Raw genomic sequence first — 25,762 nt, 5'->3', positions numbered from 1 at the left:
GTTTTAACCTCAATTTCTTTCAAAATAGGTATAAATTGAGACTTCAATTTTTTATACCAGGTTTGAAATTAGCGAGTCTATTGCGATGTTTTGTTAACAATAATCACATCCGAATGTGAGTTTTCAAAAAGAGTCTTACATATTTTTTACTGTAATGGTGACGATGTGGTACTGTAAACGCGCGAACTACGCTGGTGAATCCTAAAATGTTGTCAATTGTAGTCTCAATTTTTTACCCAAATGAAAAGACCAAAATCATTTTCCAAGTGATGATGGTAAAACCCCGAAGTTTTCTTCAACAATCACTTAGGGTGGTATTAATAAACTAATCTCAGCTGAGACTGCCCTCAAGACCATGCTCAAGTCCCTGTTTTTATAAGAAAACTGTCACATTGACACGATCTTGAGAGCAGTCTCGAAGCTGAGGTTGGTTTATTAATACAACCATTAGTCTCAGAGTTTTCCACTGAGGTAAATGATAGAAAACCAGATGTTTAGACGTGCACGGCGTACGATGGCATCCGTGGTCTAGTAGTTGAGCGCTGAGATCACGGTCCGGGAAACCAGGACCACGTTCTAATTGTTTCCCATATAAACATAAAAGTCACTTCACCTACTTGCTTATCAAACGGCGACCGCTGTTCGAACCCCAGTATCGAACTTGCACCTTTTTTATCATTTTGTAGACGTGACTTATTGTCCCACCCCATTAGGGATTACGGGCGTGAGTTTATGTATGTATGTGTACTTATTGTACATTTGCCGCAAATGGCATTAACTACTTGGACAAAGGACTTGGATCAATGTGTTATAAATTTAAATACAAATACAATACGCTACGACACGACACGATACGATACGATAGAATAAAATACAATACAAGGACACTTAATTGCACCAAATAAAAATAAATAATTACAAAAAAGACTCTTAACTAAAGTACATGGCAAATGACGGTCTTATCGCTTAAAGCGATTTCTTCCAGACAACCATGAAGTGAGGAAAAATGTAAAAAATGAAAGATTGCGGGTACAAACTATAAGTATTACTTACCAATAAATACATGCAAATAAATATATAACATACATACAAATATATATACCTACATATATACCTACTTATATAAATAGTACATACAAAATATTAAAAAGCAAAATATTATACATCAATGGGCGTGTGTACTTAGTTCATCTTGCGATGTACCCCTGACTACCCCAATTGGGATATAATCTTGAGCTCATATTATAAAAAAAACATGTGCGTTGTTGTGTTATGTCGTGTGTTGTTATGTTGTTATAACTTTTATGCTAATTGGCCCACAGAAAATCAAACGTGACAATCACATCAGCAGTAAAAAAGCAAATTAAAAACATAATGACATTTTAAAATCCGAATGTAAATCCTAGATAAGTGCTCATAAATAGTTACCCTTAGGTTAAAACACACGTAGAAATTTTCTTAATACCTACATATTTTTCATGTGAATCATATTATAACAATCTAGATGGACCAACTTGGATAAAAATTGGCACAGATATCGGAACCCAGAGACAGGGTACTTTTTCAGAGACGGAATTGAAGTGTTACGGCGATATAACTGAAGTGTACGCGATCGAAGTCAGAGGCAACAGTTACTATTTAAGTACCTAAAGATAATTCCTGACTATGATCTGGCCAAGTTAACGTTCACAAGTGGCCCCCATTTAAACCGCTGCGAGTCAGTGCAGAGTCCCCTCTGAAGGCAATTGGACGACATTGGAATCTGAAACGTTGAACACGAGTGGTGTCATCTCATTTGTAAATCGAAGACTGAAGCCAATATGAAGAGACTGATCGTTCTGTTGGCCACTGTTTGTGTTGCTACTGGTAAGTACCGTTACTATAGTAACATTTATACAAGAATGTATATACCTAATTAGTGTACATAATACGCACAGGACCTCGAAAAATTAAAAGAGGAAGGGCGGCAGGCCTTTGCCCAGCAGTGGGATCTTGTAGGCTAGATTAGATTAGTATACATAATAGGCTAGTTTCCGACTATTCAAATCAGTTACTTTTTATTTTTAAAAGTCAAAACACGTATGATAAAGGACACTCTGTGTAACGTTCTAGAAAAGCGTTATAAAATGTGGGACTTACCCTATTATTAGGTAGGTTTTTCTTGATTAAAATTCTGAAATAAGGTAACTATTTGCTTGCTCAATACCCAGAAGTGGATAAATATATTTTACTAGTTTTAAATGTTTTATTGAAAGTTGTACTGTATTTTTAAGTTACCTGTAATTATCTAATTGTAATTGTGTTTTGTCTAATATTGTCTTTATTGTACATTTTGGTGTATTAACTGTTAGTGCAATAAATGTGTGTAAATGGGTGAATCTCAAAATTTAAAGTTTGGTGGCAAAATTTCATATTATTTTTTCGTGAAAAATTGGGTTCCGACATGAAAAAGATCCAAAAGGATCCTCGGTTCCGACATGAAAAAGGATTTTTTCAATTCCCAATTTCCCCAATTTTTCACGAAAAAATTATAGACAGTCGCCACCAAACTTGACACATTTTGATATGCACCCAAATAAATAAATAAATAGAAAAAAACAATTGTTTTCATCAGTTTTAAATGTATTTTTATTTCATCATCATCATCATCAGCCGTACGACGCCCACTGCTGGGCATAGGCCTCCCCCAAGGATCTCCACGACGATCGGTCCTGCGCTGCCCGCATCCAGCGATGCTCGATGGCCGATGGGGCGGAAAGGTTCTGGAATGGCGACCACGTGTCGGACGACGCTCAGTGGGTAGGCCCGCTACAAGGTGGACCGACGATCTGGTGAAGGTCGCGGGAAGCCGCTGGATGCGGGCAGCGCAGGACTGATTTTTATTTAGTGATCAGATTTTCATAATTTGTCTTTGTTATCCCGGGAACTTTGTTTTGATATCTGATAGGCAGATAAATAAAACTCTCATGTGCCATAACACTAAGGGATACGTTACGTTCTTCTATAACAATATAGATGGAGAGATATAGATTTAACGTGATAATTACCTATTTTCTCATTGCTTAGGTACATAATAATAAAAAAATATAATGTAAGTAATGGCAGAGGCACATATGAAAATAATTGTTGCTTGATATTTGGATCAGATACCTATAGAATTATGTTGAATAGAATAGAAATAGTTTATCATAAAAGGGCGCCATACACAAAAAAAAAGTCAATAACATCAATATCAAATTTCCACTAAAACAATTACAAAACAGCAAGAGGAATGTTTGTCGAAATGATCATAAGGTGGTGGTGGACGTCCTGCGATAAAAGGGCCTCACTCTGCACAAGTCGCGGCGTCCACGACGCTGATATTATGTGGACCCTGTTGCTACCTATATTGCTTCTCTTAATTATTATTGAATAATAAATGGTGGAAGATGTGTTGTGCATGGGTGTAATAACAAACCAAAAACAAAGATAAAAGATGCATATGTCTGTTATCCACTGTTTTGGGGGGGATAGCCTGGAAAGTCCCTTGGCATTGAAGTCCTAGTAACAACTCTACACTATTCTTCTCTACAACTCTTTTACTCTTTCTATTATCTTTCTTGGTCTCTTTTGTTTTGATAACTTTTAATTTTGTATGCAATTAAAATATATAATCACTTAGTAAGTATATAGAACAGATGAAGTCCATTTTTGTTTCGTATATTTTTTAAATTCGATGTATTTTATAATAGACTAGCGACCCGCCCCGGCTTCGCTCGGGTGCAATGCTGAGGAAAAATGAAATTATTTATGACATCACATTAAAAAGCTCAAAAATAACAGTATTTCTCCACCATTAAATGGATGTTATTATACATATAAACCTTCCTCTTGAATCACTCTATCTATTACAAAAAACCGCATCAAAATCCGCTGTGTAGTTTTAAATATTTAAGCGCACATAGGGATATAGGGACAGAAAAAGCGACTTTGTCTTATACTATGTAGTGATGATATAGACACCTATTGCCTATTGTACTTATTCGTCTGTATATGTCCAGAGTTTATGTTTTGTGCAATAAAGAATTATTGATTGATAGAGTATTGATAGAGTGTTTATAATCTGAATGATCTAAAGACTACGGAACGGGTACACCTCCCAAAACCTTTTGTTTCGTCGTCCGAGAGACCTCCGCCAGGTTTTGATTTGCCTTGGCTTACCTGGAAGTCTCTAAATAGACTTCGGACTCAGGTGGGCCGAAGTAAGGACAATTTGTTCAGGTGGGGTTTCTCGGATGGCTCGGACTTAAAGTGCAAGTGCGGCACTGTTCCCCAAACGATGGAACATCTTACATCGTGTCCTGCGTGCCCGAACACCTGTACGCAGGAGGATCTGATGAGCGCTGCAGATAGCGCCATACTTGTTGCCAAGTTTTGGGCCGATACAGTTTAGTTTGCCATCGACACGATAAGAAGAAGATCTAAAGATTAAGTAATTCTTTTTTGTTACAGGTATTCAATACGATGGACTAAGAGGTAACTTTTTAAGACAGTAGTTTTTAAACAAAAACTTTACAAAAAAGGTTATTATAAAGTTAGTGATTATTTAGAAGATATGAATGCATGGGATTAACTGTCTGAGAACTGATATTAGGCAGCTAAATTACTCAATTGTATAGCAATATTTAATGTTTATTTTTATTTTTTTTAAAAGAACGTCTAGGGCCCTGTGCCGAGGTTTTTCTTGCAGCTTCTTTTCCCCGGCTATACAGGTTGTGAGAAGCTGCAGTAGTTTTATGCGGATGAGACGTTCGTTATAAATATAAAATTGACGATTCAAAGTGTAACTATGTTACCTATTGAATAAAGATATTTTTGAATTTTGAATTTTTTTGAATAAACTTTCGTTTTAAGTAAAGGAGGTAACTTTCTCATTGGAGGTGCACCAAACACTTCAGAACCCCGATACCGACTACGCCGGCGCGGTCGACGATTTCCCTCATTCAGCGCTTATCGCTATCGACCTACTCTTTTCTTTTCTTCTAATCCTTTTATCCCCTATTGGGATATAGGGCTCGAATAACAGATTTCCACTCCTCGCGATCTTTTGCAGCCTCTGTAGCTTGCTCCCATGACATGCCGAGACATGGCCAATCCACCGCCATTTCCATATGCGGATGTCAGCCTCCACACTATTTTCCCCAGTCAATCTCCACAGTTCTGTGTCTATCTTCTTCTTCTATCGTGTGGGTTGTGAGGTGGAGTACCAACCTCATCACCCCTGGTGTCAGGGTTACTATTGAGCCGCCAAAGGCCCCTGACATGGCTCATGTAACGACTACTTATTTACATCAGTAAGTAGTAACCGGGACCAACAGTTTAACGTGCCTTCCGAAGCACGGATCATCTTACTTTCGGACAATCTGGTGATCAGCCAGTAATGTTCTAACGAAACTAAGGACCACAAAGTAATTTTTGAGATATGTCCCCACCGGGAATCGAACCCGGGACCTTCGGATCGTGAGTCCAACCACTGAACCACGGAGGTCGTTTGTATGTGGTCGTGTGTCTATCGACCCACTAGGATCGATTAATTCTTTCAAATATTCTTTCTCTCAGACAACGCCCTGAGCCTCCCAACTGGCCTGTTGTTTTAAATTTTGTACCGAGTGAGAGCTCTCAGCACTCCTCATTTGTCCGGCCAAGTAGTCAATGCCATTTGCGGCAAATCTACAATAACTCATGTCAAAAAAAAACTGAACTTCAGCATATTCTTTTCTTAACTTTGCTAATAAAAAGGTAAGTAAATTAAACAACACTGTTTTTATACTTAAGTATGTATTTTTTTAAGTAGCAAACTCAAAACCTATGTGTTTTGTTCAGTGACTAAACTCAGCCTTGTTATAAGTATTATTCCTTTATGCTTTCCGTAGTTAAATTCGGGTGGTCAGACGCATTGGCTGACGTGGAATACTTCTACAAGATCCCTCGCAGCATGATGGAGGCGGAGGCGGCAGGCTGGCGGCGCACCAGTAGACCATCAGACCAGCTGCCGGACCTCAGGATGTACTGCATGGCCAACAGGTGTGTCTGCGCGCTCTACGACGTTGGAGGGTTCGTTGCGGGCCTGCAGATCGCTGTGAGTATCAAAATAATGGTAGTTTTTAGTTGTTGCAAATTTCCCTTTCCCTTAGTTTACAAAAACTAGGTTGAGTAGGTTTAGAGTCAAGAATAACGGCCTTACAATTAAAAAACTGACTAAGTATTCCATCCTTATTTCAAGATTGTATCAGGAATAGATAAACCTGGTATAAGCCGATAATAAGGAGAGATAATTTGAAAATTCCGTGATCAAACCAAAAATCACATCTGTCAATGTTAGTCAGGTTTATGTTATTCCAAACTTAAACCAGGGCGAGGGCTGGTTTAGCGATAGTGTCAGACGTTACACCGAGGTATAAGTTATTCCGAGTTTATTTGTAGAGATTTTACTTATTCTTAGGTTATGATCGGTATAAAAAGTTACACCAGGTTTATTTGTAAGGCCGTAAATGTTTATTTGAAATTGTGCTTTGAATCTAGTGATCATAGCCTCGGATTCCGTTTACTCGATACCTCTAAACTCTGAACTCTCAGCACGTACAGGTAGTATAAATGATGTCGCGATAAAATCTGTCTGTTTCATCGTCATTTATAAAATTGATAGAAATAATACAGGCTGTTAGTGACATCGTAACGAAAACTTTGAGAGATGATTCAATGATTATGCATTGATATCAAGAGGAATTTGAGTCGCAAAAGTTTGGAACGGAAAATAATTTCAAACACAATCGAATTTTCATAAATTTTCTGACAGGAAATTCCACTTGATATCCACTCAGAATCATGGTCTGAATCATCCCCTTCAGTATTTGTTACTGCGTCACTAACACCCATACCTACTTGTATGACTACCGTATGTACTTGTACCGAGTGTAGGTAAGTGACATCGTAGCGAATACTGAGAGGGATGATTCAGCTGATTATTCTGAGTTAATATCCAGTGGATTTTTTTCTTTTTTTTTTTTGTTTTGGTCTGCCGGGTCTGCATGACAACCGCGAATTATATTGAGCGCTTCCAATAAACGATACGAATGATATCTAGGTAGATGGACGCCAAACGGCTATTGGTCGAAGGCCTCGGTACAAATCGCGCGCGGCGCGGTTACCGTGCAGACTCTACTAAATCATTTCCCTGAGTATTCGATACGATGTCACTAACACCCTGTATATAAAATTTAAAAATCTGCCGCGTGCATGCATAGCATGCATAAAATCCTCTGCATACCTATAGCCACGTAAGTATTTTACTGACATTATAACGATAACAGCCGTGTTGTAGCTGAAAATCAGCGTTTTGTTCGTGAGAGCAAAAACTTGCGCTGAGCTACGACCGATTTGCGCTGCTACAGCACACATACATACCTGGCGTGTTTAATACAGAGCTTCGTCTCTGTTGATTGGCTGTCTGTATCTAATCTTTTTCTTTTTGTATGCATGTGTGTCTGTAGACCAAATAAATGTTTTTATCTATCTATCTATCTAACATTAGGCAGGCAATGAAAGACTTTCAGACTACGTTCCTCAAACAACAATATAGATGGCGCTGTACAGATTTTCCTTCGTCTAACCTTCTAATTTCATCGATAACAGACATGCTTCTTATCTTTGTTTTTGGGTATAAATGATGACCCTTTTTATTACACCCAGGCACAATGACATCTTCCACCCATTATTATTCTGATCAAAATAAAGAGAAGCAATATAGGTAGCAACATAATGTGATCCAAATATCAAGCAACAATTATTTTTATATAATAATATTATGCTTCCACCATTTTGGAATAAATATGTACCCGAGTAATGAGAACATACATACATACATAAACTCACGCCCGTAATCCCGAATGGGGTGGGCAGAGCCACAAGTAATCAAAGACAACTTGCAGCCACTGTTGATACGATGTCGTAAGCTGGATATGATGAACCTTATGGTGATAAGGGATCAGCCTATCGCCCATAACATTAGTCCATCATGTTAGATGACACAATCCCTCTGTCGGTTTTTACGACATGCCCGGGAAGACAAGCAGCTGAACGTTTTCTATGTTTTTTATTTGCTCCCAGAACAGCATAGAAGCATTAATGAAGCAGTAATGAGAACATAGTCATTTTTTTTTTGGTTTTCCCCGAAGGGTAAGGCAAAGGGAACTATGCCCATACAGCCATGTCTGACGTATTTTTTTTCTTGATGATTAATGAAATGATGAAAGGTGATGATGATGAAACCTAAGCCCCCACCCTCGGAGTAGACTCCTACTCCGAACCCCAAACGAATTAACTCAAAAGTCCGCATAAACTTTTGAGTTATGAAGCGGCTTCCCGGCACGAAGCGAAAATAGGCACTTTGACACTTTGTTTATTGAATACTCCAATATAATAACACTCGCGAATGTCTTCCGACTAACTTAATGCGATCATTAACCACAAAACACCACTTCGTATTAATTATTTAGATTACTCAATGAAGAAAGCAACTGTCCCGTTCCCGTTTCCCGCCGAAAAGCCGAGAACATAGTCAATTATCAGGTTAAAGCTGTTAAACGCCATCTACATTGTTTTTGGTGAACGTAGCCTGGATGTTTCCTTATTGCAAAACGTCATTGTACTTCATACAAACAAATCATCGGTCATACAAGTCCATCCCATTACAGTGCAATGTCTTCCTTGATGCGGCAATTGAGTGTCGGGTGTTCAGATTGTTACGTGATTATCTTATTTGTACCAATGAGTTCGGTTAATGTATGTAAGGGTCCAGCGAATGTGCGATCGCGCATGCGTCGTAGTGACACAGTCGTCAGAAAAAAAGTTATAAGTAATGAGGGACTTTAAAAAAAATAGCTTTTTTTGGGGGGGGGGGGGAATTGCTCTAGAGCAATAAGGCCGCCCAAATTGTTCTGTATTCACGTGTTATGTGTGATTGTTGAAATTTAGTTCTGTGCAATAACGTATATTTCATTTGATTTGACTTTACAATTGGCGTTCCCCAAAAATACGATAGATGGCGTTAAGTTTTGTCTTCGTTTAAACTTCTTATTTCTGTTTTTGGCACATCATCACCAGCCCATTAACGTCCCCACTACTGGGGCACGGGCCTTCCTTATGGATGGATAGGGAGATCGGGCCTTAAACCATCACGCGGGCCCAGTGCGGATTGATGGTTATGAACGACTGCTAATGCAGCCGGGGCCTTCCGAAGCACGGAGGAGCTCGAGATGAAAACTTTTTTTTTTGTGGTCACCAATCCTATGACTGGCCTTTGCGAAAGTTGCTTAACTTCAACAATCGCAGACCGAGCGCGTTTATCGCTGCGCCACCGAGCTCCTCAATGGACTTGACACATAATGAATAATGTACATAGAATTTGGCACATAATGTACATAAATTAAATTTATTTTTTTCTTATGTTATGCTTAATACATGTTTTAAGAATAGTCAAGATGAACTAAGAACCTACGCCTCACCAACCATGACCAACGTGGCAGGTGGTAAGCCGAATCGCCGTCTATAATGGTCGAGCCAACTGCGTTAGTGGAAACAAGTTAAGAACAATAAAATTCATCACAATAACAAGTTACAAATCGTCCGGCCATAATCATGATTGATGTCAAATAAGTTGATGCATCACGCACCGTGGTGAAATTGCCTTAGGTACTTGAAATAAACAGGAGTAGATTGATGCAATTGTTTATTTCTTTATACCTATTAAGATAAAGCCAGATTTTCCCCAGCAGCATGTACTTACCTTATATCTATCTATCTTCTGTATATAAAAGCGAAAGTTCACCGACTGATTGACTCACTCACTCATTACGAAATCGCAAATAGCGTGTAGGAATCTCTAATTTTACAGGAGGGCTTATTTTAGGACTAAGGTACCTACGTCACCTGGTCATTAAGGCGGGAATTTGCGAAAATCAACCCCTAAAAGATTTGGCAATCTTTGTATGAAACTTCTATAATTAGGTAGTATCCTAGATAAATTTTAGGAGCTCGGTGGCGCAGCGGTAAAGGCGCTCGGTCTGCGATTGTTGAAGTTAAGCAACTTTCGCAAAGGCCGGTCATAAATGGGTGACCCCAAAAAAAAAACAGTTTTCATCTCGAACTCCTCCGTGCTTCGGAAGGCACGTTAAGCCGTTGGTCCCGGCTGCATTAGCAGTCGTTAATAACCATCAATCCGCACTGGGCCAGGTCCGATCTCCCTATCCATCCATAGGGAAGGCCCGTGCCCCAGTAGTGGGGACGTTAATGGGATGATGATGATGATGATCCTAGGTAAATATATCTTTGACCAGGAATACCAAAATTGTGTAATTCTAAATACTAAATAAAGACAGATCTAAAGTTGTTTTTAAAGGTGTTTCTTTCTTCTATTTTTTAACTTACTTATGAATTTTAATAAGAAAAATGTAATTATAAATACGACATATTGTCACGTGTTTCTATGACGTCACAGTGTGCGTTTTCATACAAATTCCATAGTAATTTCGTGTTTTGACGTTTAGTAAAAGTAACTGATTTGACTAGTTGGAAACTAGTGGAACAGCTAGCAGTCATTTACATAAATGTTGCAACAACAAAATACATTATTTGTGTCGATACTACAGCAACAAGTTCGTGAATAATTCTCCAACAACGCGGCACAGTCCCTCGGGACGGCGCAGACAAGGCTCCAAGCCTGCATTATTCACCACCTGCTAGAAACTTACACGAACACTTTCAAGGAGAATACCTCCTGCATAATATGCAGAAAACCTCTCAAGTTTCAAGTAAAATGCGGCTAAGCTTTTACTTGAAATAATAAAACTATGTTGCCTTCCCGGGCATGGTGTAAAAACAAAAGGATTGTGTCCTTTCTAACATGATGAATCCCCTGTCACCTAACTTGATGGACCTTGGGGTGAGCTGACTACTTTGTCTGCCTGTCATACGATTCTCATATCATATCCATCTCATGATTTCGCATCAAAAGCGGCTGTAAGTTTCCTCTCATATTACTTGTGGCTCTGTTCACCCCATTAGGGATTAGGGATGTGAGTTATTATATGTATGTATTTTATTTTCTGATATCTCCATATCTTGAGGCTATAGAATCCCAGACCTTTCATATACATGTGTGGGGCAAGCCAACACGTAGATGTCCGTTGAAACATGGTGGCCCTCTAGATACTAAGGCAGTTCACCTACCTAATGATTTTATAAAATGTAATTATTCACCACAGAATTAATAGTAGAGCTGCACGCTGCACGCTGGGTGGTGAGGATATGGTATCCCGACGTGCCGGCAGAGTAGGGGAATGATGTGATGACGGTGATAAATTAGAAGCAAGCAGCAAGCAGGAATATATACAGTTTATTAAAAACACTTCACAAACAGGATATTAATATACATAGTTCACAATATACACACTTCACAAAAGAATCAAGACTTAGGAATTAGAGGGCACGGCCCTAAACAGTATAATACACTTGTTGTTTTTATGAAGGTCGGGGATGCAGTGAGTCAAAAAAGAGTAAAATGAAAGGAAATGCGAATGGAATGGAATGAGAATTTCGTAATTTAAAATGATGATGGTCAGAACAAAAGGCCAGTACTTATGTGCAGAGTTTGTACTCTGCTACAGTACTTACTACGTTATAACTAAACCGATGAGCATACATAAAGTCTCTGATGAGAGTAGAAGTGAAAGGGGTGTGTAGGAATCGTAGTAAATGGAATTGAGTAGTATCCTAGTTCATAATTTATATTAACAAAATCGGATTACTAAATAAAGACAGACTAAAGGTGACAAAAAATGTTTTCTATTTAACTTATTTATGAATTTTAAAATTAAACAAAAATGTAAAAATAAGTGCGACATTTTGTCACGTTTTTCTATGACGTCCAAGGTTGCTTTTTCATACAAATTCCGTAGTAATTTTGTGTTTTGACGTTTAGTAAAAAGTAACTGATTTGACTAGTCGGAAACTACACTATTCTCTGGTCCCTGACAGTAGTGACCAGAGATGATGCCAACCAGAGAGCTTGACGTGGTTACGCTCTAACGGGAAACAGTCATGATCTTGATGATCATGCATGATGATGATGATGATAAGTCATGATGATGATGATCAGTCATGATGGTGATGACCAGTTATGATGATGATGACCAGTCATGATGATGATCAGTCATGATGATGATGATCAGTCATGATGATGATGATCAGTCATGATGATGATGATCAGTCATGATGATGATGATCAGTCATGATGATGATGGTCAGTCATGATGATGATGATCAGTCATGATGGTGATGATCAGTTATGATGATGATGATCAGTCATGATGTACGTTTTTCAGCTGCCAGTAGACGAGTTCGAGGCCCTCGGTGAGAAGCCGGAGATGAAGATGAACAAGTGGCGCGCGCAGGCTGCCTTCGGAGAGCCAAGCAAGGAGTACTGGGTGCTGCCGCAGTTCTTTGTCTCTGATGGTAAGTTGGAACTAAGGCCGTAGCCATGCCGCCACGGCACCAGACCTGGTCAACGTGGCTTTTTTGTTGACGTGACTTATTGTAGATTTGCCGCAGATGGCATTAACTACTTGGCCGGACAAATGGGGAGCGCTGAAGGTTCTATAAAGTTTATGACAACAGGCCTGAGGGTGCCCAGTTGGGCGCTAACCTCGGTTCAGGGCGACGTCTGAGAGGAAAAAATATTTGAAAGAATTAATCCAACCTAGTGGGTCGATAGCAATAAGCGTTGATTGAGGGAAATCGTCGACCACGCCGGCGGGGTCGGTATCGGGGTCCTGAAGTGCAAGTCAACGTGGAACAGTACGGTGTCATACCTTGTTATGACGCCGGCGCAGCGAATTTCCATGTTGGCGAGTTGTCTTGTGCCTGGCCTAGTTGCGTACCTTGCTGTACCGTGAAGATGTGACTAGTCCTAAGGCCCTCATTATCTCCCCAGACTTACCCGCCTACATCCTGAATTTATTAACAGACCCGGTTATGTTTATGAATTGACTCCTAATCTCACATTCCAACCCGACTTTATACCTCATAAACAATTGAGAATCCCTCAATTCCCTATACGTAGCGAGTATAGAACTTAAGAACATTAATTTGCAACTTAGCTACGTCCTAAGCAGATTAATTAATTAAGTATTTATTCCAGAATCCTTGAAGGCGGGAGCGGGGCCGCAGATCGAAAACGGCGCGACGCTGCAAGATGGCGGCGTGTGGGTCTACGGGCTGGACGCGCGACTCATGCGCATCCCCACCACGGAAGCCGAACTCAACACCACGGCCTTCAAGAAGCAGAACTGTATACCTAACATGGGTTCGTCTTATCTTATCAAGCCTATTTGTTCTGAAGACAGTTCTGGGTTATCCCCTGGTAGTCGCGGCTTCCGAATACATCCCGCTCAGGGACGGTACCGAAAAGTATCGGCGCCCAAAGGACGTAACATACGATCCCGACGACCCGATTACTCTAGCTATAGAGGCGGCCAATCGGCTCCCGGCAACAAACCCCGATACCGTCCCCGCTGGCGTGGTAGACGATTTTCCTCATTCAGCGCAAACCGCTATCGACCCATTAGGGTCGATTAATTCCTTCAAATATTATTCTTTTAGATGACGCCCTGAGCCTAGGTTCGCGCTCAACTGGGCACCCTCAGACCTGTTGTCTTAAATTTTGTACCGGGTGAGAGCTCTCAGCACCATTTGCCGCAGATGGCATTAACCACTTGGCCGGACAAATAGGGAGCGCTGAGGGCTATCACCCGGTACAGAGGCCTGAGGGTGCCCAGTTGGGTGCAAACCTCGGCTCAGGGCGTCGTCTGAGATGAAGAATATTTGAAAGAATTAATCAACCCCAGGGGGCCGATACCGATAAGCGCTGAATGAGGGAAATCGTCAACCACGCCGGCGGGGTCGTTTAGAACCGGAAGACCGTCGTCGCGTAAGTACGGTAGATGGTTGTAGATTCTATGCGTTGTTTTACAAGTAACATTTCAATTTCAACCAACAACAACCACTGCTTGTTTTTTATTTTAAAGTTCAAACGATTTCACAAAGAAGGATACGCACAAAAGTATAAAAATTAAGACCTTTGTGGGGTGACCATGATGTGTCACAAGTCACAACTTTTCATTAATTTTGCACCTTTCAAGGCCAAGTGTTGCTCGATGTTTTTCACATACGCATTTTTGCTGAATAAATTAAATGAGTAAGTATTATGCATATTGACTTCAATTTACATATGAACACACAACATCACACTTTAGAAGGCTGAAACTTATATGGGTAAACTTAAAAAAAATATGTAGGTATATTCGTCATCTTATGAATATTACAGTATAATTATAAAAAAACAATCATTTTTTTGTGTAGGTAAAGAAAAGGAAAAAAACTTCTTTACCTAGGTCACGTACACCTCAAGCGGTTTTAATATTTCTCCGATTTTTTTTAATATTTCTCCAACGGCCTCTTTGGTCCAGTGGTTTGAGCGTCGGGCTCACGATTCGGAGGTCCCGGGTTCAAATCCCGGTGGGATCCCTAGTTTGGTTAGGACATTACAGGCTGATCACCTGATTGTCCGAAAGTAAGATGATCCGTGCTTCGGAAGGCACGTTGTGGCTGTTGATCCCGGTTACTACTTACTGATGTAAGTAAGTAGTGGTTACATGAGCCATGTCTGGGGCCTTTCGCGGCTCAATAGTAACCCTGACACCAGGGTTGATGAGGTTGGTAATCCACCTCACAACCCACACGATAGAAGAATATTTCTCCAGGTACCCACTACTACTACAACATGACTCCTCAAATGCGGTGCGAGGATCTGTTGCCGTGGTTCGTGCTGGTCTCCGAGGGAGAGGTGATCGGCTCCGGGTTCCAGTTCTTCGGCAAGCTGGCCAAGCAGCGGCACCGCGAGTGGTTCGAGAAGACCCCCGGAGGGAAGACGAGCGCGAAGGTAACGTAATTAATATTTGATTGTTATCACAGTACAGAGGGTTATTGTCTATATCAACCTAATTTCTTTTTCATAAAAAGAAAATATTTTTTCAGCGAATCAAGGTATTAGGAGTGTTACAGTCTTTGAACATACATACTTAAATTCACGCCTATTTACCACCGGGGTAAACAGGGACTAAACATTAAAACACACACTAACTACTAGACTTTACTCAAATCAAATCAAAATCTTTATTCCTCTATTTTCTTAATTTATTTTTTGTATTTTTTTTCCTCTGAAGTTAGATACAGTTTTACTACGAAAAACAGGTTATTAGGTTATTGGCTACAGAGTGCTGTTTACCTCTGTTGATATAGTTTTCTCCTTGACTACCTCTAGGAATCTAAACTAGAAAATCATCATCATCATCATCAGCCCATTAACGTCCCCACTGCTGGGGTACGGGCCTTCCCTATGAATGGATAGGGAGATCGGGCCTTAAACCATCACGCGGGCCCAGTGCGGACTAGAAAATAAAGAGTAGCAATATATAATTATTTTTATATAATATATGCCTCGGCCATTAGATTATACTTTTGAATAATTATGTACCCCGAGTAATAAGAAAATAGGTAATTATCGCGTTAAACCTGAACAGAGCCATCTGTATTTTTGGGAGACGTAGCTTGGAAAGCCAGAGGTACTCAATAATGGTATCAAAATATTTTTTTTATCAAAATTAATCACATAACAATTAACTTACAGCCTTGTAACATAGGTATATAATGTTGACAGCTGACCATCCCGTACGGACCACCGTGTCTCTACGAGTGGGCACAAAACTATGGACTCGTCAGCCTGCACATCTACTATGTGGACAAACCCTGGAACATTCGTTGCAAGTGAGTAATATATTTCATCTAGAAAAATCTCCAAATCCAGTCCAATTGCAATTGCCGCGGGGTGGGCGTCCCTTACTTCAGTAGGACGGAGTGAGATGGTGACTGAGTTAGGATAGGGACTCAGAACTACAGGGTATAACGCAGAACCCTTGCCCAGGGATACGGGTGAAGACCACAACGGTTACAGATGCGTAGATGGGAGCCATCGGTACGGCAATGCAGGGCGAAGGGGACAAGTCACAGGTACTGTAACCTGGAATCTGACAGACGCAGACGTGTATCCAGGACCTGGATCGAGAACACAACGCTTCCCCTTCGCCCTGCATTGCCGTACCGATGGCTCCCATCTCCGCATCTGTAACCGTTGTGGTCTTCACCCGTATCACTGGACCACAAAATCCATTACATGGATTAGACTCTAAAACGAAGCGGTGCACCAATGCTCGAGAGGCATTTCATTTACACTTCAATATCCATCCAATCAGCATGTATGGTCCTATTTTGAATAGGCCTCCTCCGTTTTGTACCATTCTCTACGGTCCTGCGCTAATCTCATAACTTTCCCACTGTTGACGTCTAGCGCTGGTCTGCCAACTGACCTTTCCCTCCCCGTAGTCAATATTCTACGACGGCTTTTGTTTACCAACCATCTTCTCGTCTAGCCAATCCGACCCACTGTAATTGGCTTTATATTTTATCCAGGGACGGCGACTCCATCAAACCAGCCCCAGCTCTAGACAGGATGCTCCTCAACGGATACCGGTACGCGTCGCAAATCACCGATCAGATCAAGAAGTTATTCAGTGGATGAATTTTGGTGTCACTAACATCCTGTATTATCAGGCTATAAGTAAAGATACTATGTGATATTTTAAATGTAATTTAAAACGCATTATATTCTTGGATTACGTATTGTTAGTTTTTTTTTTTATTCTGCACGATAACCTCGGTGTTCTAATGGCCAGAATGTTGGGCTCACTCGAGGTCCAAGTTCAATTCCCAATGGAGACATTGTCGTTTGTGGGACTGCCCTGTGTTTGGGAAGACATTGCAGGATTGAATCACCTGATTGTCCGAAAACGCGTAACAAATGTCCAAAAACGTAAGTAGTTGGTCCCAGGCTACTAGCCCAAATACCTTCACCAATCCGCACTGTACCGCGGTGGTGGATTACGCTCCAATATCTCCTCCGGTTGATTGAGGGGAGACCTGTGCCCAGCTGTGCTGAGCTGTGTGTGTGCCCACACACACACACACACACGCACACTCATCAATTAAATTTCTTAGTTTAAAACTTAAACATGCATACATAGTAACTAATGTTAAGACATCCGGGAAGTACATCTGGAGCACTGGTGATCCCGAAACACAGGCTCTGGCTTATCTCGGGCGCCAGTCTCCACTCGTACATACCCTTCAATTGTGCATTATTTTGTGAAACCCATTTATGTACATTGTGGAGAACAAATAAAAAGATCTTTTATTATTATTATTATTATGTAGGAGGTAGGTATTCGGGGGCACGGTAGTGCCCCCGCCAAGTCGAGCAAAGCGAAGCTCTTGCAATCTTCTCTCGAAACGTTTCACCAATTTTTTAAACCCTCATAACCCACTAACACAATTAATGATGTTTATGGTATAATGTTCCGGACTATTTCACAGAATTTTGATTTAGTTACGTCATCGTGATTTTTAACTAAGTACGTGTTCATTAGGAAGACACGCTCAGATTAAAAATACATACTTAATTAAAGGAAGATACGCATCTCAAACCCATTTTTTTAAAGATATGAACAAATAATGATAAGTATTATCTATTAATTAGTATTTAAGTATATAAATAAGAGTGTAAAGTACTTAAATCAGCGGACATTTAATAAACGACCAACATGAAGAACCTTTTGGTGATAATAGTTGTGGTTGTGGGTGCTACATCAGATAAGATATTTTTTTTGACGTGACTTATTGTAGATTTGCCGCAGATGGAATTAACTACTTGGCCGGACAAATGGGGAGCGCTGAGGGCTCTCACTAGGTACAAAATTTGTAAGATATTTTACTTTATCACTTACACATATAAAACAGCACCTAATTTTTATGAATTATGAGTAAATAGGTATTATTAATCATATTATTTTCGAAGTTATGTAACCTAACCTAACCTGTAGTGGGCTGGTTTCGCGGGTTGAAAGGTCAGACAGGCAGTCGCTTCTGTAAAAAAAACCGGAGCTGTCAAATCTTCAGGTTAGGTAAACGGACCCTGTGAAAAACGGGACAATGCTAGGGAGATGATGAGGTATTGTTAATTATGCACAGGATTATAAAAGGTGAGATGGGACTTAAATATAGCTGGCAAGGAGTGGGTGTATATACTATACACGTTTGCTTACCTCTTCGGGAATACACGTATGGGTGCTGGGCGTGATGTTATGTTATAAATGTATTGTTGTTTGTATTGTGTTTTAAGCTTTATTTTATTTATTTTTTTATTTATTTTTTTATATTGTATTTATTTTTTTATATATTTTTTCAATAAAGTAATCAAATCACTGTGTCTTATTTCAGCATATCAAGTCAACGTGCGGGGTAAGAAACAAATTAATGTACCTTAATAATTAAAAACATTTTAAGTAACATATTATGATAAATAAAGAAAAATGTTACCTAAGTACTATCCGAAATTTTATGACCATAAACTTCGTCTCTGTTACAATAGAATAACTTTTTATTGAACAAAACGACAAGATAACAATAAAATTACAAATAGGACAAAAGAAGTAGGTATTAAGCAATTTCTTCCAGGCAACCTTGAGATGAAAGAAACTGCTAAATGTACTTAATTAAAAATAGCTAATGTACCTAATAAATAATATAATTAACCCTACTGGATTGTTATCATTAGGTCACACTAATCACTACCCTTTTTTTTGGAGGGGAAATGTCTACCGCCTAGTACAGGCCCATAACTTTGCCTATTATTACATAATGACCAGGCTGGCATGGCTCATGAAACGACTACATACTTATATCAGTAAGTAGTAACCGGGACCAACAGTCCGGGTGAGAGCCTTCAGCGCTTCCCATTTGTCCGGCCAAGTAGTTAATGCCATCTGCGGCAAATCTACAATAAGTCACGTCAAAAAAAAAAAAAAAAAGGGACCAACAGCTTAACGTTAAGTTGATAAAATTTACTGATAATGATGATGTCCTGATTCTGCAGTATCTTCGTAGTCTAAGCCCACACATAAATTGTCCGGCCAAGTAGTTGCGGCAAATTTACAAAAAGTCACAAAAAAAAGCCCACACCTGTCTCCGAAAGCTGTTCCTATTCTGTTGCGCGAAGATACTAAACAGGTAAATATGCACGATTGTCTTGCAAATTCCTGTATATATTTAGACAGTCTTGCACAAAACGATGACTGACATAAAATTAATAAATTACAATACAATATACATAATATTTTTTATTAATGCGGAAACGTCACGACACTTGTGCCAACAATCGGGGCTTATTAGAGTCATATAAAAGATGGCGGGAAATAAAGCAAAGGCAGCCCAAGTAGCAACCGATTGTCTTAAAAGAGAATTGTAGATATCTTGAAGGCAAGTAGACTAAATCAAACCCTTGTCTTGGATAAGTCTTATAGGTCTCAAAGATATCCCTCAAGATATCTTGAAGACACAGTTTAGTAAAAGTGGGCACATACTTTAACTCTTATACAAGACAGACTTAAGACAACGCTAAGTCAGACTTAAACCCTACTTTAGACAATGTTCTTGCGTATTCTAAACTTAGAATTCTTGTAGTATCACTTAATACCAAGAATGTATACTTGAAGATATCTACAATACTTAGTTTAGACTATAGGATTGAATTGCACTGAGTCAATTGTAACTTAACGAAGTAAAACTTCAGGTCATACTAAAACAATTTTTACTTCACGCGTCTTTATTTTAGAATATAATGGCGAACATTTACATTAACACAAGAAATGAAGTCTGTAAGAAAATGGCGTCTAAAATATTTGTTAAGTTGTTTTAACAAAAGGTTATTCTGCCGTTTCACATACAGGAAATTATAAACGCATGATTGTTTCTCGTGTAAAATCGATAGAAAGTGTTAAAAAACAGAAGGGCCTTTAATATACCAGAAAAATAATAATAAAATTTGGATTGATTATTCAGCAAATAAAAAAAATGGTGACATATAGTATAGAGAAATTCATTTTCTATTAATATGTGACAGCTGAACGTAGTAATTGTTACTACAACAGAAATATATATCAATTTACTTCAGTTTTTGACGATAATATTGTCAAAAAAATATTACATGTTTTCTTCCTGTAAGTGCAAAATGGCGTTAAGTAATATTTTTCTAAATGAAGTAAGATTTTAGAAACAATTGATTTCGTAAGAATCAGTTTAGAAAAGTAAAGTCAAGTTGCACTTCATCAAGTACTAGTTAAGATAAATTTTACTTCAATTGTCTAGGAGTATACCAACTTAAGACAAAAAGTATTTAGTGAATTCCTACTTAAAACTCTTATATCTAAAGTGATCCTCTATTTTGATTTAGTAAAGTAATGTCGTAAAATCATGTTTGTTTATTCTGTGCCAGAATCATCTATGTAACAAGTAACAATTAAAATCGAACAAGCTTAAAACCTATGGAAAGTATGTTTGTTTGAGAGGTAAGTTTTTCGACTCGTGGAAGATAAAAAAATATTGTTATGCTGAGTTCTTACTTGGATAGGAATGTGATTTACTTAATTATTTAATATTTATCACAATTGGAACTAACAAACATAAACTCAATTTGCTAATGAGTCTCCGCGCATACATTCTCATAGGTACCTACATGGTTCGCTGACGCAAAGTAGGTACGATCACCGCGCTTCTAATTGCCAACGGAAATAATGTGATCATTGTAAAAATTTACGAGTATCCGTTGAATATTGTATATACGAAGAACCCTTGCAATTTGATTAACGTCGTGTGTGTGCGCGGTAGTTTCTAATCCCACCAAAAACATTATTGTTAAAAAAGGCGGCCAAATTCCCGATGTCTTTATCAAGCTAAAACAATAAAGGAATCGAATCTAATGCCCACTTTAAATGCATTTAACCATACACAAAACTTAAAATAGATATGTTTTGTTTATGATTGTGAATAAAGCATAGTTAAAAATAGGTACATTTTAAAATTATTAAAAGAAAGAATGAAAGAAGAAAGAAAAGTATCTAGACAGTAGTAATAGTAGTAAGTAGCGTGTCAAGCCAAGTTCAAGAAATAGAACTGGCGAGCCGCACCGTGTGTAATATTTTTGACCCCCTCATAAATCAAAAACTATTTCACATAAACGTATCAAAGGGCTATGAACCTTTCTGGCATATCTCAGTGGCGCCACCTAGCGGATTTTTTAAAACTGCGGCGCACGATGAAACCTGTGCAAATCGATAGGGGACACTTGTCTGAACAAAAAAGCTTTAATGGACCTATGCTCTAAAGTGTCACGTTTTCAAGATATCTAGCTTGAAAGTTACGAAAAGTGTCGTATGGATAAATCGATTTTACTATTTATCTATATACAATCGTAATATAGTGACAAAGTGATTGATTATACATGAAACATTATTTAATATACAACATATTTATCTTATTGAAAAAATGAAATTAATAAATACTTGCAACAACATTAATGGTTTTTGTCTTTGCTACATTATATAGGAAGTACATAGGTACTTAACTGTGCACACCTTATCTAAGGTTACTAATTGCAAACTGAGTTTATCAGTTTGTGTTATGTATGATATAGGCGTCATTTACTCCTTAACTTGATTTTACTTGACACAACGATAGGATCTAATGAAATATAAAATAAAGTTTACATTTTTATAAACGCAATGCGTTTAGTGCGGCATCATTAGTACTCGTTAAAAAGCAGAATTCTCGAAGTTTAAGAAATCTGTGTAAGAGAAACAAAATGGTGTACTTATTAACTGCCATTTTGCTTTCTCGTTTAATTCCAGGAACTACGAAAATGGAGGTCCTTTGTTTAAAGTTGCACGAATTTCTATTATTTCGGCGGAATCAACAAGGATAGCGAATAGCCATACAATAAGTGTGAGTGAGACAACATCATACAATAAATACAATAAGACGATTGGCAGCCGGGTGAACTTTCAGTCAGTTTGCCACTTTCATCTTCAACGTGCGCACGCGCTTTTCTCTGTTCTGAGACTCTATCCTGTTCATTCTGTTGTATTTGTTACCACTGTTGAGTTTGTTAATATTCCTCTTGAGTTTGTTAGTATTTTTGTTGACTTTGTTAGTGTTATTGTTGAATTTGTTGTTGTTGTCTTGGCAAGATGTCCAGTCATGTTGGTGCCAAGCAATGTTTTTTGTTGTGGTGTAAGCACTGTTCGTGGCCCGCGCCGAAGATCTCGGCGTCCTATATAGTCTTACTTGACAACTGAAGATTATATTGCTAGGCACCCCAACATCCTGAATTATGCTCGCCACTTATTTGACGATCGAGAGCTAAGTAATCTTATTTGAACATTGCAAAAATTAAAAATCTCAGTATGCAGTGTATCTGGTATCTATATTATAGTCCCTGGTCAGTATAATACATAAAATGACAATGTATAATTCGGCTCGTTTCTCAATCGTGCTTTTCATAATCGAAATGTCATACGAAAAAAAATTCGTGTATGAAAATAATATATATCCTACTTTATCGAAGCTCTCATTATGTAGCGTCTTAGACGGAGTGTAATCAACGCAAAACATTTTTAACAGAAAGTCGTCAACTTATCTCTATTATAATTAGCCAGAGATAGCTCTTACGCCAAGCGTATCACTTGTGTACCAGACTTACGCTTTCAATAGATTTTATAGCCAACTATTACCACTTAATTATGTATAATAAATGATATTTGCATTTTTTGTAACAGTAGAGAGTAATCAGTTCATATTAATGCAAGCACAACGGTAAGGCTGTTTTTTCATCTGACATGTGCTACGTTGCTAGGTTTAATATCCACCAATCAGATAATTGGGTCTGATTCTGATCGGCACAATGAACCCGATTGTAGGGTATGCAACGTAGCATCTAGCATGTTACTGGTGGAAACGCAGTCTAAATGTGACGTACTTACTTCATTATTGATGGAACAGTATTCTTATCGTTTCCAGCTAACTACGCAATACCGAATATGCCACATTTAAAAGAGGAAGTGAGGATTGCTTGCGCCCTAATAAATGCCTTCGGAAAACGGGTGACAGATCACCCACTCGTAAATGAAATAATCAACGATATATACCTTAAGCACGACGCCCCAAACTATCTGTGCGAGTTTGTAATACAAAACAATTTAAATCAACGCAGAGCCGCTTTCCAAGCTATGAACTCAAGTGAAGGCTTTCAACAGTTTCCCATCTTATCATATGAGGATCTGTTGATAATGTCTCTGGGGCCGTATCAAGTGACGCAGGCAAGAAGCTACTATGGCGAACACCTAAAAGAAAACGGAACGTTTTTCATTGAAGTGTATGAAGATTTTGAAGTTGACTATAATTTAAATCAATACAACATAGTAGTTTGTGATCCTTGGCTGACAAGAGCTAAAATACTCTCGAGGCACCAGAGCAACAGAATTTATTTTGTATATATCTTGCTAAATAATAGTTTGAAAAACAGAAATAAACTTGTCGGTCACTATTGCAGCTGTATAGTTGGAAAACGGACACTCGGGTGCTGTGCTCATGTCATGTGCATAGTTTGGTATATGGGATGGGCTCGGCACCAAGAAATTCAACCCCCTGCTGCCTTTTTAGATCAAGTTATTATTTCTGATGAAGAAGAAGATTGATTATTCAAGAAGACTGATATTCATTATCCTAATAGGTACGAATTTGTATAAAAAAAGCCTATTTGTTATAAGTATATACACTGTATGTATTCAATAACAATTAGTATTGATTTCATTTTAAGCAAAATATAAATAACTATATGACTACTTTTACGATGTTTTATTTCATACTTATAAAAACACAACTAAGAAAATCGATGAATAATTGAACAATGTGTTCATGTAATATGATTGTTATGAACTAAACAGCTTAAGGTCCCGTTGCATTGAAGGCACACACCCCGTTGGTGTGTCTATACGAACTAGGTATGTTCCATACACTGCTGTAAAGTAAAGTAGTCCTAAAAGCGAATTTTCACACCCCACCTGCTTTCATTGAATAAACATAAAAACTCAAAAAGTGTGAAATTGTTAGACAATCATAGCAAATAACTTTGAGCGTGATTACCACGAGAATAAGTCATGAGCTGTACATCTCACGACGCGTTTCTGGATTTCTTTTAAGTTACACATAAAAGTAAGTTATAGATATTTATTTTACCTATTTTCTATTTATTTATTTTTCAATAAAGTAAATATGTGGTATATTAAACACTAATATTCCATGCATAATCACTTAGTCATTATATTCCAATTGCATATAAAAGTAAAATCGATTTGTTCATACAACACTTTTCGGAACTTTCAAGCTAAATATCTTGAAAACGTGACGCTTTAGAGCATAGGTTCATTAAAGCTTTTTTGTTCAGAAAAGTGCCCCCTATCGATATGCACAGGTTTCATCGTGCGCCGCAGTTTTAAAAAATCCGCTAGGTGGCGCCACCAGGCTATGCCAGCCTCCATAGTGAAATGTTCAATGCCCTTTGGCTCATATATTGAGACTTGTGAGATACATATAAGTGTTCTAAATTTCATAAGCTTATCCTAAAATCCTCATTTTTATCATTGGCTGACTGACTGACTGACCTATAGATCAAAACTCTTACCCAGTTCCAGATGACCTAGAGTTAAAATTTGGTATGCAGATAGGTAATTAGATGAATATAAAGGAAAAAATAAAAAAACTGGCAACTTTTTAATAATTAGATTCTATCATGAACGCTTAACATAAATACCTAATTAGTGCCTGTATCTAACTATAGATGTAAGAATCAGTAAGTAATCAAAACTCATGATAGCCGGTCTTTTTGTGGTAGGTATGTAGATTAACTTAACATAACATACAATCACGCCTATATTCGGGGTAGGCAGAGCACTAAGTGATCATAAAACCACTTGATGCCACATTCGACAAGTACTTTAAGGGTAGGTAAGCAAGTTGGAACATGTGTTTAGCGGTGATAGGTTGTCAGCTTTTCGCCCACGATACAACACAACTCTCATCCATTTTACTGGCATATTTTTTTTTTTAACTTAACGTGAATCTTAAACGAGTTTAATAGGTATTCAAATGTTTTATATCTATAAAGTCGACTTTTAGTTTTGAATTTGTCCTTTTAAAAGGACCCACGCGTTACGAGGATATGTACTTACCTATAATAAGACAGACCTTAGGCTACAATATATTATCTTATGTTATAAGAAGATATGATATGTTATACTGTTACTTATAAATAAATTTCAGGACTGACCATTGAACTTGGCACCCATTTAGATCTCACTTCTTTTGTCGTTGAAGTCAACAACCAAAGCATTTATCATAATATTGAACTTGGCTCTCATTTCACATTTATGTTTTTGATTGGATTTATTTGTTATTAGACTAATAGGTACCTAATTTTATATTTGAACTTAGCAGGTTTTAATATAAAACTCCATTTTTCATGGTGTAGTGTTGCCGTGCGCTTAGACTAGGTTAGACTAGCTTAGTCATTTTTGAGAAGATTTGTGCGAGACGTAGCTACCTGGGCCGCCACACGCTGGATCGGATTTGAAAAACAGGAACTTAAGATTTTTTTGCCAAAAAAATT

The 25,762-nt window shown here is 38.4% G+C and overlaps 1 protein-coding gene and 1 long non-coding RNA gene across 2 annotated transcripts; both read left to right on the top strand.

Moving 5' to 3' along the window:
• The first annotated feature begins 1,733 nt into the window (after window positions 1-1,733).
• On the top strand, window positions 1,734-16,830 carry LOC126375215 (uncharacterized). Its single transcript, XM_050022112.1, has 8 exons — window positions 1,734-1,866; window positions 4,492-4,515; window positions 5,913-6,118; window positions 12,420-12,549; window positions 13,235-13,399; window positions 14,856-15,034; window positions 15,812-15,918; window positions 16,621-16,830. The coding sequence occupies exons 1-8, from the start codon at window positions 1,821-1,823 to the stop codon at window positions 16,727-16,729; spliced, it is 966 nt and encodes a 321-aa protein (XP_049878069.1). The 5' UTR covers window positions 1,734-1,820; the 3' UTR covers window positions 16,730-16,830.
• Window positions 16,831-21,288: 4,458 nt separating this feature from the next.
• On the top strand, window positions 21,289-23,941 carry LOC126375223 (uncharacterized). Its single transcript, XR_007567545.1, has 2 exons — window positions 21,289-22,041; window positions 23,116-23,941. It is a non-coding gene; the product is annotated as an uncharacterized LOC126375223 (long non-coding RNA).
• The last annotated feature ends 1,821 nt before the right edge of the window (window positions 23,942-25,762 follow it).

The sequence above is a fragment of the Pectinophora gossypiella genome, chromosome 18 (assembly GCF_024362695.1).
Source record: "Pectinophora gossypiella chromosome 18, ilPecGoss1.1, whole genome shotgun sequence".
NCBI lineage: Eukaryota > Metazoa > Arthropoda > Insecta > Lepidoptera > Gelechiidae > Pectinophora > Pectinophora gossypiella.
This window is presented reverse-complemented; position numbering and strand designations above follow the sequence as displayed.

Coding starts and splice junctions, on each gene's coding strand:
- LOC126375215 (XM_050022112.1), top strand. CDS start 1,821: ATGAAGAGACTGATCGTTCTGTTGGCCACTGTTTGTGTTGCTACTG. Junction 12,550..13,234: donor GCAGTTCTTTGTCTCTGATG/GTAAGTTGGAAC, acceptor TATTTATTCCAG/AATCCTTGAAGGCGGGAGCG. Junction 15,919..16,620: donor CCCTGGAACATTCGTTGCAA/GTGAGTAATATA, acceptor TATTTTATCCAG/GGACGGCGACTCCATCAAAC.